This window comes from Colobus angolensis, unplaced genomic scaffold (genome assembly GCF_000951035.1).
Source record: "Colobus angolensis palliatus isolate OR3802 unplaced genomic scaffold, Cang.pa_1.0 Scaffold41, whole genome shotgun sequence".
Classification (NCBI taxonomy): domain Eukaryota; kingdom Metazoa; phylum Chordata; class Mammalia; order Primates; family Cercopithecidae; genus Colobus; species Colobus angolensis.
In genome coordinates this window covers 7,402,525-7,416,824 of record NW_012117488.1, presented here as the reverse complement: position 1 = coordinate 7,416,824, position 14,300 = coordinate 7,402,525, and the positions used below count along the sequence as shown (strand labels likewise).

The 14,300-nt window shown below is 33.8% G+C and overlaps 1 protein-coding gene across 2 annotated transcripts in view; it reads left to right on the top strand.

Annotated features, from left to right (window-relative positions):
- Positions 1-494: 494 nt before the first annotated feature.
- PRKACB (protein kinase, cAMP-dependent, catalytic, beta) overlaps positions 495-14,300 on the top strand; it is a 93,992-nt gene continuing 80,186 nt past the window's right edge. For both annotated transcript variants that reach the window (XM_011956132.1, XM_011956140.1), the window contains exon 1: positions 495-789. In XM_011956132.1, coding sequence (XP_011811522.1) covers positions 603-789 — 187 coding nt within the window. In that variant the 5' untranslated portion in view covers positions 495-602. The remainder of the gene's footprint in view (positions 790-14,300) is intronic.

The following is a 14,300-nucleotide window of genomic DNA, read 5'->3' as shown; positions in this document are numbered from 1 at the left end:
AATCAATGAATTAGAAACATTCCATTTTTTTAAAGTGCTATTTCAGATTGTTTTATTTATATGTGTGATAAATTTGTTTTGCAAGAGTTTTGTCATACCCATATCATACTAGGTTTTTTAATGAAAAGTTAGCTGCTTATAAGGATTCATAAAATCTGTATATTAGTTGATTTCCTAGAAAAAATACAACCTGTCTTTAGCATGTTGTATTTGGAGGACGGCTTGGCCTTCAATTGTTTGCATAGACTTGTCATACATGTTTAACTAGTTTTCTTTTATTTAAAAAATGTTCAGCCTACTGTATTTATAAAGCTTTATATTTAATGTTCTCATTAGCCTATATATTAATATTAAAACACCAAACATAAAGCCTTTTAAGGAGGTATTGCAAGTTTTTAAAATCCTCATCTCTAGCTGAAAAGTGTTGCTAAGAAAAGCTCAGTAATGTGCTGTTTTATATTAACAGGAAACAGAACAGCAGTAGTGGTTTGAATACCCTGCAAACAGGAAGTTTGACACATGCATAGCTCTTAGCTTCTGTGTAAGAAGTTGTGAGCTCCTTCTGGAAACATTTGCAGTTACATTAAGTAAAGTGCACATGAATGGCAGCTTATAGAGAACCACCTTGTAACCAGTATACAGGTACAACTACAGCTCTTCAGAAATTGGAAGGTTTTGCTAGCCGGTTATTTCATAGGCACTCTAAAGGTACTGCACATGATCAGAAAACAGCTCTGGAAAATGACAGCCTTCATTTCTCTGAACATACTGCCTTATGGGACAGATCAAGTAAGTTTTGTTTTTTAAATGATACATTATAACTAGCAACTAAAATGGTAATTGGAGTTTTACAATCAAATGTAAAGAACCCTCTTTTGTTTGTCGTTTTCTGATTTTCACAAGGACATTTTGCAAGATGAAGTTGAAAGAGTTCCATAAAAACTTGATTATAAGTTGAGCTGAATCATTCAGCTTTCATCATGTGGTTTTATTTTTGACTATTTAAGTTCAATATCAGTGACAAAGTTTTCTATAAAATTCTTACATCATTTCTAATGTACTTTTTTTTGTTGTTCTTACATTAAAATGAAGTAAATTTTAGAAACAACCATCTGTTTACTTCTTAAAATGTCTTGTATTTATAAGCTTTAAACTTTGAAAGGGGCAACAAGACTCTTGAATTTATAATTACATTTCTATTGTGTTTGCTATGTTTTTATTTTTAAATGTATGTGTGAAAGTTATTTCAGTTTTACAAACAGGAATTTCTAAAATAAAACTATAATTATTCTATCTAAATTCTTACACTTATAACATTTATGGATATCAAAAACTTTATAATTATATTTTATGCTATTTATACATATGACTCAAATGCAGGGAAATCTTGGTTATGCATGAATCACATTCTTTCTAGGCATGTTAAAATGTTTGGACTTACAACTTTGCTAAAATGGTGCTGTGGAACCATTTTTGGTGCCATACACTCTAAAAGATAAATTGCACATATAAACAATACTAGTGCCGCCATTCTACATCTCACCTTGGACCCTCCTCAAGATATTTCTGTGACTCCAATTAGAGGAACAATAGAATTACCCTTGAAACTTTTGCCCTCTTTTGTGTGTTTGTTTGATCATCAAATAGCACTAGGGTTTGACTCTTTCTGTTTATGTATTTGGTAGCAGTTAAGGAAGAAAACTCAGTTTAACAACAACAGCAAAATCAAGAATGGCTTACAGAATTTACTCCTAGGTTTATACAGCACCTTGACAGTGTTATAGAAGCTTATTTGAATTAATTTTTTACTGAATCAGAAATTTTTTTACATTCTTCAAACTATTTTTGGGAAATTGAGGAAAACATATATTTCTGCCTTTTTTCCACTTAAAAGGTTTTGGGTTATTTATAGTCTTTACTGTATAGCAAGTTGATAGATGAGGAATATGAATATATATCTTCAAGTTAATGAACTGTTGAATATTGAAATACTGGTATATTATTAAACTTTACTATGTAACAAAAGCTTGTTAATTGTTGTCTTCTCCCTATTCTTTTAAATTGCAGTCTCCTAAATCCTTTTGGAAATTATTTTTATGCGTTTCAAATATCTTTTAATTTAAAGTTAAATGAGGAATGAAGACAATTTAATTAATTTCTGTTTGATTAATACCTGCTCCTCATATACTGGGTGTTTAGTAAAAGTGTCTCAAATAAATGAATGTTAGAGGTTTTTAATAATTAAAAGTTATGTTTGAACTAGACGTTCACCACTTTTTAAATGTATGGGGCCTGTGATGCTTTCTAAAACATATTTTAAAATCTAGTAATGAAAAATAGTATCATGAGCCATGATTTCTATTGGATAAACTTCTGTTTTTTTGTTTTTTTGTGTGAAGTCAAATAGGATCATTGTACACAAATAAAATTAGGAACAAACCACGTAGTGCTGCAAATAATATGCATGATGTAAGAAACCACATAGTGCTGCAAATAATATGGATGATTCAGTTTAAAGAGTAACTGAATGTTCATTAATTAAGTATTCCTCTACTTGACTTTCCTTTTTATATCCCCAAATACCATAATAGAGATAATAATTTTATATGTAAGGATGAGTATGGTAGCATAAAGCTATAATTTCCTATTATGAAATGTGTTGTTGTAGAGGAGAAAACACTGATAGAGCTGAAATAGAGGAATCCGATCATTTCAGAATTCCAAGGTTTATTTTGGTGGTGACAACACAATTTTTATTTATTTGATGAATAAGTTATAGAAGGAGTTCTGACTGTGCAAAGTTATATATGAACCACATTCTTCAAAGCTACTTAAAGCAGTTTACTTGCATGACTTGTTTGACAAGGGAATGTAATATCTCCTGATGATAAACACTGAATATGTTTGTTCCTAAAGTGTTTTTATAATGAAATAAACTAAGCATAGAAACTACATCAATTTACAAAAAAATTCATAAGCCATTATATAAAGATCAGTTACCGATTTAGGAGACATGAAATGCAACAAGCTTTAATCCAAGTTTCTTTCTTGTCCAGTGACATTATATATAGGAAGAAACACAGAACAAAAGTCACATAGTGGTCTCCAGGTGTTTCATCTTTTGCTATTAAACTAAGTAACAGAAATTCCTGTTTGATTAAATAAATATATAAGCGCTAATTGCATGCACATATAAATACATGAAGTTCAAAGAAAAGCATGGAGGAATTCTGCTTTTTGTTCCAACTCAGAATGAGTGAAAGCATTGACATGCATTAAGTTGTCTTTCTAACAAATTTATTATGGTTAGCTTTTTAATCTTCCTTCGATCATAAATGTGTAGAGTTATACAATGCTGACTTAATGAAGATCTAACTGCAGTATTATAAGAAGCAAATAGGTCAATACCATCAAATACTTTTTCTTTCTCTTTTCCTATGTGAATTGACAGGCTATTTCTCTTGTAAATACAAATCCATATGAGTAAATCTTAGATTTAAATATGATATTAAACACATGAGCAATTTTGATTATGGATGTCCTCAAGCAAAATTATAAAGTGATTACAGTAGACCACTTTAGTCAGTTTTACCTTTGCAAATTTTATACAGTCTCTCAGTTTACCTCCTATTTGTTAGCCCATTGAATCTGTATCATTTTAACTTCTCAGGTAAAAGACTTTCCACCTTGTCTTTTTATCAGCTTTTTCCACTTGAAACTATTCCATAAGCTTCTTGATAATAGTCAATTTCTACTCATTTGGTAAAACTCTTTTGAGTATTTACTATATCATAGTAAGTAAGCAAGGTTCTAGGAAAAATAAGATCTAGTTCTTACCCTCATAAGGAAGAGTAGGAAAAGCAAACATAATATAATATTCAAGGCATAATGAAATAGTTGCTTTAAAATGTCTAAGCTTACTGTGGAAGCTAAGTGTAAGAAAAAAGTTACTAAAGAGAAAATGGGGGCCTTCAAAAATATTAAAGAAGTAATAGAATTTTGAGACCTAGAGAAGAAGGTTATTTTAAGAAAATAACATACACAAATATGTGAAAATATGAACATTTAGAACTTACTTAAAAGGTTTAGTAAGATATAGTCTAGAAAATTAGTTTTTGGATTTAATCTTTAAAAGTTTTCTATTAGACATCCAGAATGTTGTACTATGTGAAATTAGTGGGCAGCCAATGCAGTTTTTTAAAGCAGAAAATAATATAATGCAACATTTGTTAAAAGAGCCTAAAGATTTTAACTAGCATAATACAGGATAAGTTAACTTACTTTACTACAGGGAAATGTGTATAGCTACTGTACATCTTCCGTTTTTGCTGGGCATTTAATTAGAATTAACGCTTTTAACATGACAGTCAACATGGCAATGAATAGTCAGATAATGGATTCCTTTTACAACAGTGCTTGTTCAAGATGCTGCTTCTGTCTGGAATTCTCTTTCTTCACATCTACCAGTGGTGAGATTTGCCCATACTTTAGGCGTCCTCTCAGGTATCATCTCTGTAACAAAACCACCAATGCATCCTATTCATCTATCTTTCATCCTCATTAGAGTCTATACTCTTCCTTATGTTCTTATATCATCTTATACTTAACTTTTATTGTAGTTTATTTATAGTATTTAAAATGTATTACTATTAATCCTTATGTATCTATCTCTTATATTTGATTTTGAACTCCTTGAAGGCAAATAACTTGTCAGTTTATTTCAGTATTACTAGCACAATTTTCAATAAATCTTGAATTATTTGTTAAATTAACATTAAACATCACTGCAGTATTACACAAACGAGCTTCTTACTAATTTGTTCTACTGTGATCTTTGCAATTTATTTTAATTTATTTTAAAAGCCCGTGGCCATTAATCAAAAGCAGTGAAGTGCTGACCTGGCTCTAGTAAATACCAATTTTCAGTGTTACCTGTGTATTTTTATCATAATTTTTAATAAAAATTTAAATAACAAGCAGACTTTATACTAAAACTAAAGTAGTTGGAATATTAAATGATGTTGAAATCAGGAAATGATTCCATGGGCATATATAGCATGGGCATGATATAGTACTTGCATGTATAGCAATGCAAGTACTATATCAACTGTACTAACATAACAAGAAGCTTTTACTTGCCTGTGCTTTGCAAAAATAGCCATATGACAGAGTTAGAAGAGAGCTTGCTACTCAAAGTGTGGTCCCTGTCCAGCATTATTAGCATCTCCTGGTAGCTTGTTAGGAGGAAGAATCCCAGGTCCCACCTAGACCTACTTAGTCAGAATCAGCATTTTAAAAAGATTTCCGGCTGATTTATATGCACATTAAGGTGTGAGAAGCACTTTTTCCCTAATAACATTTTAATATGATTTCCAAATGTATATCTTCACTGGAGAAAATTTTGAAACTATAGGAAAAAAGCAAAGAAAAAGGTAAAAAAAAAAACAATTCTGCCAAAAGGTAATGACTGTTATCATTTTTGTATATATACTCTATTTTGTGTATAGACACACAAATTTCTACCAGCTCCAATTTTTTTTCTTAAAACAGAGTCTTACTGTGTCACCCAGGCTGGAGTGCAATGGTGGGATCTCGACTCACTGCAGCCTCTGCCTCCAGGCTCAAGCGATCCTCCCACCTCAATCTCTCGAGTAGCTGGGACTACAGGCACGTGTCACCATACCTGGCTAACTTTTTGTATTTTTGGTAGAGATGGGGTTTCAACATGTTGCCCAGGCTGATCTTGAACTTCTGAGTTCAAGTGATCTGCCTGCCTTGGCCTCCCAAAGTGCTGGGAATACAGGCCTGAGCCACCGCACCCAACCCAGCTCCAAAATTTGGCTCTTTCAATACATAGTGTTTGGTAACATTTTTCATTTTTCTTTACAAAGAGTTGTTCTACAATACTATTTTATATTAAATCATAAGTATATACCATAATTTATTTAACCAATCATTAGCCATCTAGGCTGTTTTTAATGTTTTGCGATTACATTAAAAAATGCCATGATAAACATCTTTATAACTAAATCTTTGTACATATTTAGGATTATTTTTATATTTTATAGGATTAATTTGAAGAAGTTATGACCATTTTAAGGCTTTTGCATTAAATTAATCCAATTCCAGGTAAACCTGCATATTCTTTTGGAGTTAATTACTATAGTAATTATTTTTTCATAGATTATAGCACTTGAGAATGCATGAAAATAATTATATAGCTACTATCCTTAATTATATTTTTAAAAACAAATTTAAGGCCGGATGTGGTGGCTCATGCCTGTAATCCCAGCACTTTGGGAGGCTGAGGTGGGCCTATCACTTGAGGTCAGGAGATCAGCAACAGCCTGGCCAACATGGTGAAACCTTGTCTCTATTAAAATGCAAAAATTAGCCAGGGGTGGTGGTGCACACCTGTAATACCAGCTACTTAGGAGACTGAGGCAGGGGAATCACTAGAACCCAGGAAGCAGAGGTTGCAGTGGGGCAAGATTGCACCACTGCACTCCAGCCTGGGTGACAGAGTGAGACTCCATCTCAAAAATAAAATAAAATAAAATAAAATAATGAAAACACATTTAACATTGTAAAATTTATTCTCAAAAACAATGTATTGATATTTTAAAAAATTAAAAATATAATGGCCCATTATACTTCCTTCTGTTACAACTACCAGGGTCATGGTAAGAACATTATATGTTTGTCCCCTCCAAATCTCATGTTGAAATGTGATCCCCAGTAATGGAGGCGGGGCCTAATGGGAGGTGTTTGGGTCATGGGGGAGGATCCCTCATGAATGGCTTGGTGTCCTCCCAATGGGTAATGAGCTGATTCTTGCTTTATTAATTCATGCAATAACTGGTTGTTTTTTAAAACAAACATGGCACCTCCCCCTCTGTCTTGCTCCCTCTCTTGGCCTGTGACACACCTGCTCCCTCTTCGCCTTCTGCCATCATTGAAAGCTTCCTGAGGCCCTCATCAGAAGCAGATGTTGGCAGTATGCTTCGTCTACAATCTGCAGAACCATGAGCCAAAATAAATCTCTATAAATTATTCTGCCTCAGGTATTTCTTTATAGTAATGCCAAAATAGACCAGTCCATAACAAAAATCTGAATGTGGAAAATATGAATTTCAGAATTTAGCTCCATTCTTTGTAAGTTGACACTGGAAAGTTTTATTTCTTCCTCCCTCCCCCTCAGCTTTATTAAGGTATACTTGACAAATAAAATTGCTTATATTTATAATGTACATGATGATTCAATATAAGTATACATTGTGAAACAACTAAAACAAATGAATATCCACCTCACATAGTTACTTTTTCATGGCAAAAAATTCAAGATTGGATCTCTTAGCAATTTTCATGTATAGTCATACCTCAGAGATACTGCAGGTCCAATTCCAGACCACCACAATACAGCTAAAGTCACAGTAAAGCAAGTCACACGCACTTTTTGGTTTCCCAGTGCATTTAAATTATGTTTATAGTCTATTCAGTGTGCAATAACATTATATCTTTTTTAAAGTACATATCTTAATTTGAAATTACTTTATTGCTGAAAAAATGCTAAAGATCATCTCAGCTTTCAGCGATTCCTAATTTTTTTGCTGGCAGAGGGTCTTGCCTTGATGTTTGGCTGCTGATTGATCAAGGTATTGGTCGCTGAAGGTTGGGATGGCAGTGGCAATTTCTTAAAATAAGACAACAATGAAGTGACACACTTGACTGACTCTTCTTTTCATGAAATACTTCTCTGTAGCATGTGATGTTTTTGGTAGCATTTTTCCCACAGTAGAACTTCTTTTAAAATTGGGGTCAGTTCTCTCAAACTATGTTACTGCTTTACCAATGAAGTTGATATAATATTCTAAATTCTCAGGTGTCATTTCAGGAATCTTCACAGCATCTTTACCAGAAATAGATTCCATTTCAAGAAACTACTTTATTTGCTTATCTGCAAGAAGCAACTCCTCACCTATTATAGTTTTATCATGAGATTGCAGCATTGCAATCACATCTCCAGGCTCCACTTTTAAATCTAGTTATCTTATAATTGCTACCACATCTGCAGTGACTTTCTCCACTGAAATTTTAAACTACTCAAACTCATCTATGAGAGTTGGAAACAACTTCTTCCGAACTCCTGTTATGGTTGATATTCTCACCTCCTCCCATAAATCACAATGTTCTTAATGGCATCTGGAATGGTGACTCCTTTTCAGGTTTTCAATTTGCTTTGCCCAGATCCATCAGAGAAATCACTGTCTGTGACACCTATAGCCTTATAAAATATATTTCTTAAATAGTAAGACCTGAAAGTCACAATTACTTCTTGATCCATGGCTGCAGAATGGTTATTGTGTTATCGGGCATGAAAACAACTTTCATCTCCTTGTACATCTCCATCAGAGCTCTTGGGTGATCAGGTGCATTGTCAGTTAGCACTAATATTTTAAAAGGAATCTTTTTCTGAGTGGTTCCCAATGGTGGGCTTAAAATAATAAACGATGCTGCAAACAGATATGCTGTCATCTAGCCTTTCACATTCCATTTATAGAGTACAGGTATAGTAGATTTAGCATAGTTCTTGAGGGCACTAAGAGTTTCTGAATGGTAAATGAATATTGGCTTCAATTTGAAGTCACCGGATGTATTAGCCCCTAGCGAGTGACAGCCTGTCCTTTGAAGCTTTGACGCCAGGCATTGCCTTCTCTCTAGATAGGAAAGTTCTAGATGGCATCTTCTTCCAATAGAACACTGTTAAGTCTGCATTGAAAATCTGTTGTTTAGTCTAGCCACCTTCATCAATTATTTTAACTAGATCTTCTGGATAACCTGGTGCAGCATCTTCATTAGCACTTGCTGCTTCACCTTGTACTTTTATGTTATAGAAAGGGCTTCTTTCCTTTAAACCTCATGAAGCAACCTCTGCTAGCTTCAGACTTCTACAGCTTTCTCACCACTCTTAGCCTTTATAGAATTGAAGAGCGTCAAGACCTTGTTCTTAATTAGGCTTTGGCTTAAGGAAATACTTACTGGTTTAATCTTTCCAGACCACACAACTTTCTCTAAATCAACAATAAGGCTGTTTTGCCTTCTTATCATTAGTGTGTTCACTGGAGCAGCACTTTTAGTTTCCTTCAAGAACTTTTTTCTTTTGCATTCTTAGCTTGGCTTTTTGGTGCAAGAGGCCTAGCCTTTGGCCTGTCTCAGCTTTCAACATACCATCCTTACTAAGCTTAATCATTTCTAGCTTTTGATTTGAAGTGAGAGATGTGCAATTCTTCCTTTCATCTGAACACTAAGAGGCCATTGTAAGGTTATTAATCGGCGTAATTTCAGTATTGCTGTGTCTCAGGGAATAGGAGGGCCCAAGGAGAGGGAGAGAAATGGGGGACCAGCTGGTGAGTGGAACGACTTCAGAGCACACACATCCCTTTTCAATTAAATTCACCATTTTATATGGGTGCAGTTTGTGGTGCCCTAAAACAGTTAAAATAGTAACATCTGAACACAGATTACCATAACAGATATCATAATAATGAAAAAGGAAATCTTGTGAGAATTATTAAAATGTGACACACAGACATGAAGTGAGAACATGCTGTAAGAAAAGTGGCACCAATAGATTTGCTTGACACAAGGTTGCCCCAATCCTCAATGTGTAAAAAGTGCAATATCTGCTGAGTGCAATAAAGCAACACGCAATAAAATGAGGGGTGTGCCTGTATTAATGCATTATTATTAACCGCAGTTACCATGCTATATGATGAATCTCCAGGACTTATTCATTATGTCCAACTGAAATTTTGTACCCTTTAGCCAACATCTCCTAAATCTTCCTTCCCTGAACCCTCCCATCCTTCAGCCCCTGACAACCATCTTTCTATTCTCCACTTCTGTGATTTTGATGTTTTTAGATTCCACATGTGTGAGGTTACACAGTATTTGTCTTTCTGTGTCTGCCTTATTTCACTTAATATAATGTCCTCCAGGTTCATTCATGTTATCACAAATGAAAGAATTTCCTTCTTTCTTGAGGTTGATAGTGTATTCCACTGCGTAGAATACCATACGTGGATGCCATATCTTGTGAATAATGCTGTAATGAACATGGGAGTACAGATATCTCTTAGACATGCTGATTTCTTCCTTTTGATAACATACTTAGAAGATTGCTGGATATATGATAGTTCATTTTTAATTTTTTGAGGATCATTCATATCATTTTCTATAATGGCTGTACTAATGTATATTCTCACCCACAGTGTGCAAGCGTTCTCTTTTCTCCACGTCTTAACCAATGCCTATTATCTTTTATCTTTTTTATAATAGCCATTCTAACAGATGTGAGGTAATAGCTCATTGTGGTTTTAATTTTCATTACCCTCATGATTAGTGATGTTGAGTATTTTTCATATACCCATTGACCATTTTTATGTCTGCTTTTGAGAAGTGCCTATTCAAGTCACCTGCCCATTTTTTAAATTGGGTATTTGTTTTCTTGCTACTGAATTGTTTGAGTTGCTTACTATTTTGAATATTAACTCCTTATTAGATGTGTGGTTTGCAAGTATTTTCTCTCATTGTATAGGTTGTCTCTTCACTCTGTTGATTGTTTTCTTTTTGCACAAAAGCTTTTAGTTTGATGCAATGAACAAACCATTAAGGAATATGAAGACTTTGAATCAGTAATCGAAAAAACCCCCAACAAAATAAAACCTAGCAGTACTGGTGAATTTCTATCATTTAAGAAACAATTAATGCCAGTCCTTCTGAAACTCTCCCAAAATAACCGAAGAAGGGGGAATACTTCCAAGCTCATTTACCAGGGCAGCATTGCTCTGATACCAAAGCCAGACAAGGACACTGCAAAAGAAAATTATAGGCCAATATCCCTGATGAACATAGATGCAAAAATTCTCAACAAAATACTAGCAAATTAAATTCAACATCACATTAAAGGATGATACACCACAATCGAAGTTGGTTCAACATATGCAAAATCAACATATGTGATACACTATTAACAGAATGAAGGGTAAAAGTTATATATAATCATATCAGTAGAGTCAGAGAAAGCATTTGAGAAACTTAAACATTCTTTTATGATTGGAAACTTTTTAGTTAAGGAAATTCTGTGCTTCCACATAATAAAGGCTACATAGGATAAGCCCACAGCTAACATCTTAATAGTGGTGAAAAGATGAAAGCTTTTCCTGTAAGATCATGAACAAGGGAAAGGAAGCCCACTGTTATAACTTCTACTCAGTATAATACTGGAAGTCCTATGCAGAGCATTTAGGCAATAAATAAATAAATAAATAGCATCTAAATTGGAAAGGAAGAAGTAAAATCTTTTATATGTGCACATGATATTATCTTATATATTAAAGACCCTGAAGACTATACCAAAAAAAACTGCTAAAACTAACAAATTCAATAAAGATGCAGGATACAAAGTTAAAATACATAAATCAATAGTGTTTCTACATACTAACAATGAACTTTGGAAAAAAGAAATCGAGAAAGCAGTTCTTTTTACAATATCACAAAAAATGCGTAGGAATAAATTTAACCAAAGAAGTGAAAGATTTGTATACTAAAAACTGTAAAACATTTATGAAAAAGTGAAGAAAACACAGTGAATGGAGATATCTAATGTTCGTGGATCTGAAGAATTAATATTGTTAAAATACTCCTAGTATCCAAAGCGATCTATAGATTAACTGCCATCTCTTCCAAAGTTTCAATGACAAGTTTCACAAAAATAGGAAAAACCATCCTAAAACTTGTGTAGAAACACAAAAGACCCTAATAGCCTAAGCAATCTTGAACAAAAACTTTTTCTACTTTTAAAAATTGGTCACTGAGTAATAGCAGATGATCTGAGAGACAAAGAACTTTGAAAATAAAATATCATTCAGAAAGAAGTAATAAGTTGAACAGGAAGAATGATATATGTCTGAGAGGTTGAATATCACTTTCATGTCCTGAAACCATGGTTGCTTTCAGCTCTGGTGTTTCATTATTGTTATTTAACAAGTATGGCTCAGTTGAGAGACAAATAAGTTGTCATCTTTTAAATATTCAGTTTAATCACCCACACACTTATCTATTCAAATTAGCAAGAATTCCAAGGAGGTCCTTTCTTAGAGTCTTCATTCAGCTGCTTCAAGTATTGCTATACTCCTAGGAGTTTACTCATTCCAAGGAGACTAATTTGCTGTCCAAAAGTTAGTTGAAGAAAGTGGTGGGGATTTTTATTTTTATTATTTGGAGACAGGGTCTTGCTGTGTTGTCCAGGCTGGAGAGTAGTGGTGCGATCATGGCTCACTGCAGCTTTGTTCTCCTGAGCTCAAGCTATTCTCCCACCTCAGCCTCCCAAATAGCTGGGAATATAGATGCATGCCACTGTGCTAGGGTAATTTTTTTTTAAGTTTATTTTTTGTAGAAATGAGATCGTGCTGTGTTGTCCAGGCTGTTCTTTTCTCCTGGGGTCAAGCAGTCTCCTGTGTTGGCCTCCTAAAGTGCTGGGATTACAAGCATGAACATAAAAGCTAGTGATAGCATTTTTAGCAGCTGTTGATTTTACCACTGCTACGTTGTTTCATGATTTAAAAGTGGCCCCGACAAATTTTATGTATCTTATCTTGTTGATGTGATGCCGCTGGTCCTTGCCGAGACCTCAATGGTTCTTAATGGCAGGATGATTCATTCTTCAGTATTATGTTCATTCAAAGGTTATGTCAAAGGATTTCATTTCCTTAATTTATACTCATATGCTTAGTCATCTTGGCTTCCTTGCCAAATTGGATGTGTGAGAAGGTACTTTCAGCCCATCCCCACACTGTACCAAAATTAGCCTTTCTTTCTTGAAATCTAGTCCAGGGATAGCAAACCAGTGGTCTGTGAGCCAGATGCAATTTGCGGATATGTTTTGTTTAGTTCTCATGATATTTTTAAAAATAGTTGAATTTTATATCATTATATAAAAATATACCATGATTTTAAATCAAGAAATTCATATAAATATCTGGACTTTCATATGCTTGAACCATTGGAGAAACTGATTTCAGTGGCCTCTTATTCTCTCATGAGAAAAAATGAATTGCACTGAGTAATTTTCCTGTTTAATCAGATAGACTCTATCTGATTTGCTCCAGCATTCACTATTTCTGTTGCTTTACCTGTCTGGCCTCTGTAGCCTACAATGTCTCTACTTTTCAGCCTGAATCACCAACCCAGATTATCCTTTCCTCTTTGATAAAGCCTCCTTAAGCGTATATTCCTACTTGTGAGCCACAGACCTATCACTAAAATCTATGAAAGAGATTTTTGTAATTCTGAACCTCAGAGAGGATGGAGTCTAGGAGTTAATCCCTTTCAGAATTCGTGTTTCATTTTTTAATGCAGATCTATTTACCTTCTTTCCTTTAATTATCTCTGTTTACCACAGAGTATTGAGAAGGCATGGCCCTTACGAAGCCTCAAAAGATTTTGTTAAATCATTCCCCCAAGGTAATGGATGCCTACCAGCCTTACATTTGCATAATTAAATTGTCCACTGAAATGATTCTTCCCACAGCAAAGATCTGTTTCAAGCCAATTGTTTTTTCCCTGATAGAGAAGCATTTGACAGCTTTTTTTTTAATTGAGGTATGTTTTCATAACCATACAAATACCTCATTATGTGTATAATTCAGCATTAATTAGTAAATTTAAGGATTTGCACAACTATCAGCACAAATCAGTTTTAGAACATTTACATCACCCACAAAGTTCTTTTGTTACCCATATCCAGTCAATCCCCACTCTCACCTCAAGCTCAGATAAACACTGATCTGCTTTCTATCTCTATAGATTTTCATTTCTGGATGTTTTATATAAATGGAATTATGTAATATGTAATCTTTTGCTTTTGGCTTCTTTCACTAGAATAATATTTTTGAGGTTCATCCATATTATAGAATAGATTAATAGTTGGTTCCAATTTATTGTTGAATTATAATATGTTGTATGGATATAATGCATTTTGTTTATCCATTCTGCAATTGATGCACATCAGAATTAGTTTGTTTTTGGCTATTTGGATAATGTTGCTATAAATATTTGAAAACAAGTCTGTGTGGACATATTTTTATTGCTCTTGGGTAGATATCTAGAAGTAGAATTTCTAGGTCATATGGTAAATTTATGTTTTAAAGAAATTGCCAAATTGTTTCTCAAAGTGGTGGTACCATTTTATGTTTTCACCAGTAATGTAAGAGGGTTCCAGTTTTTTCACATGCTCATCA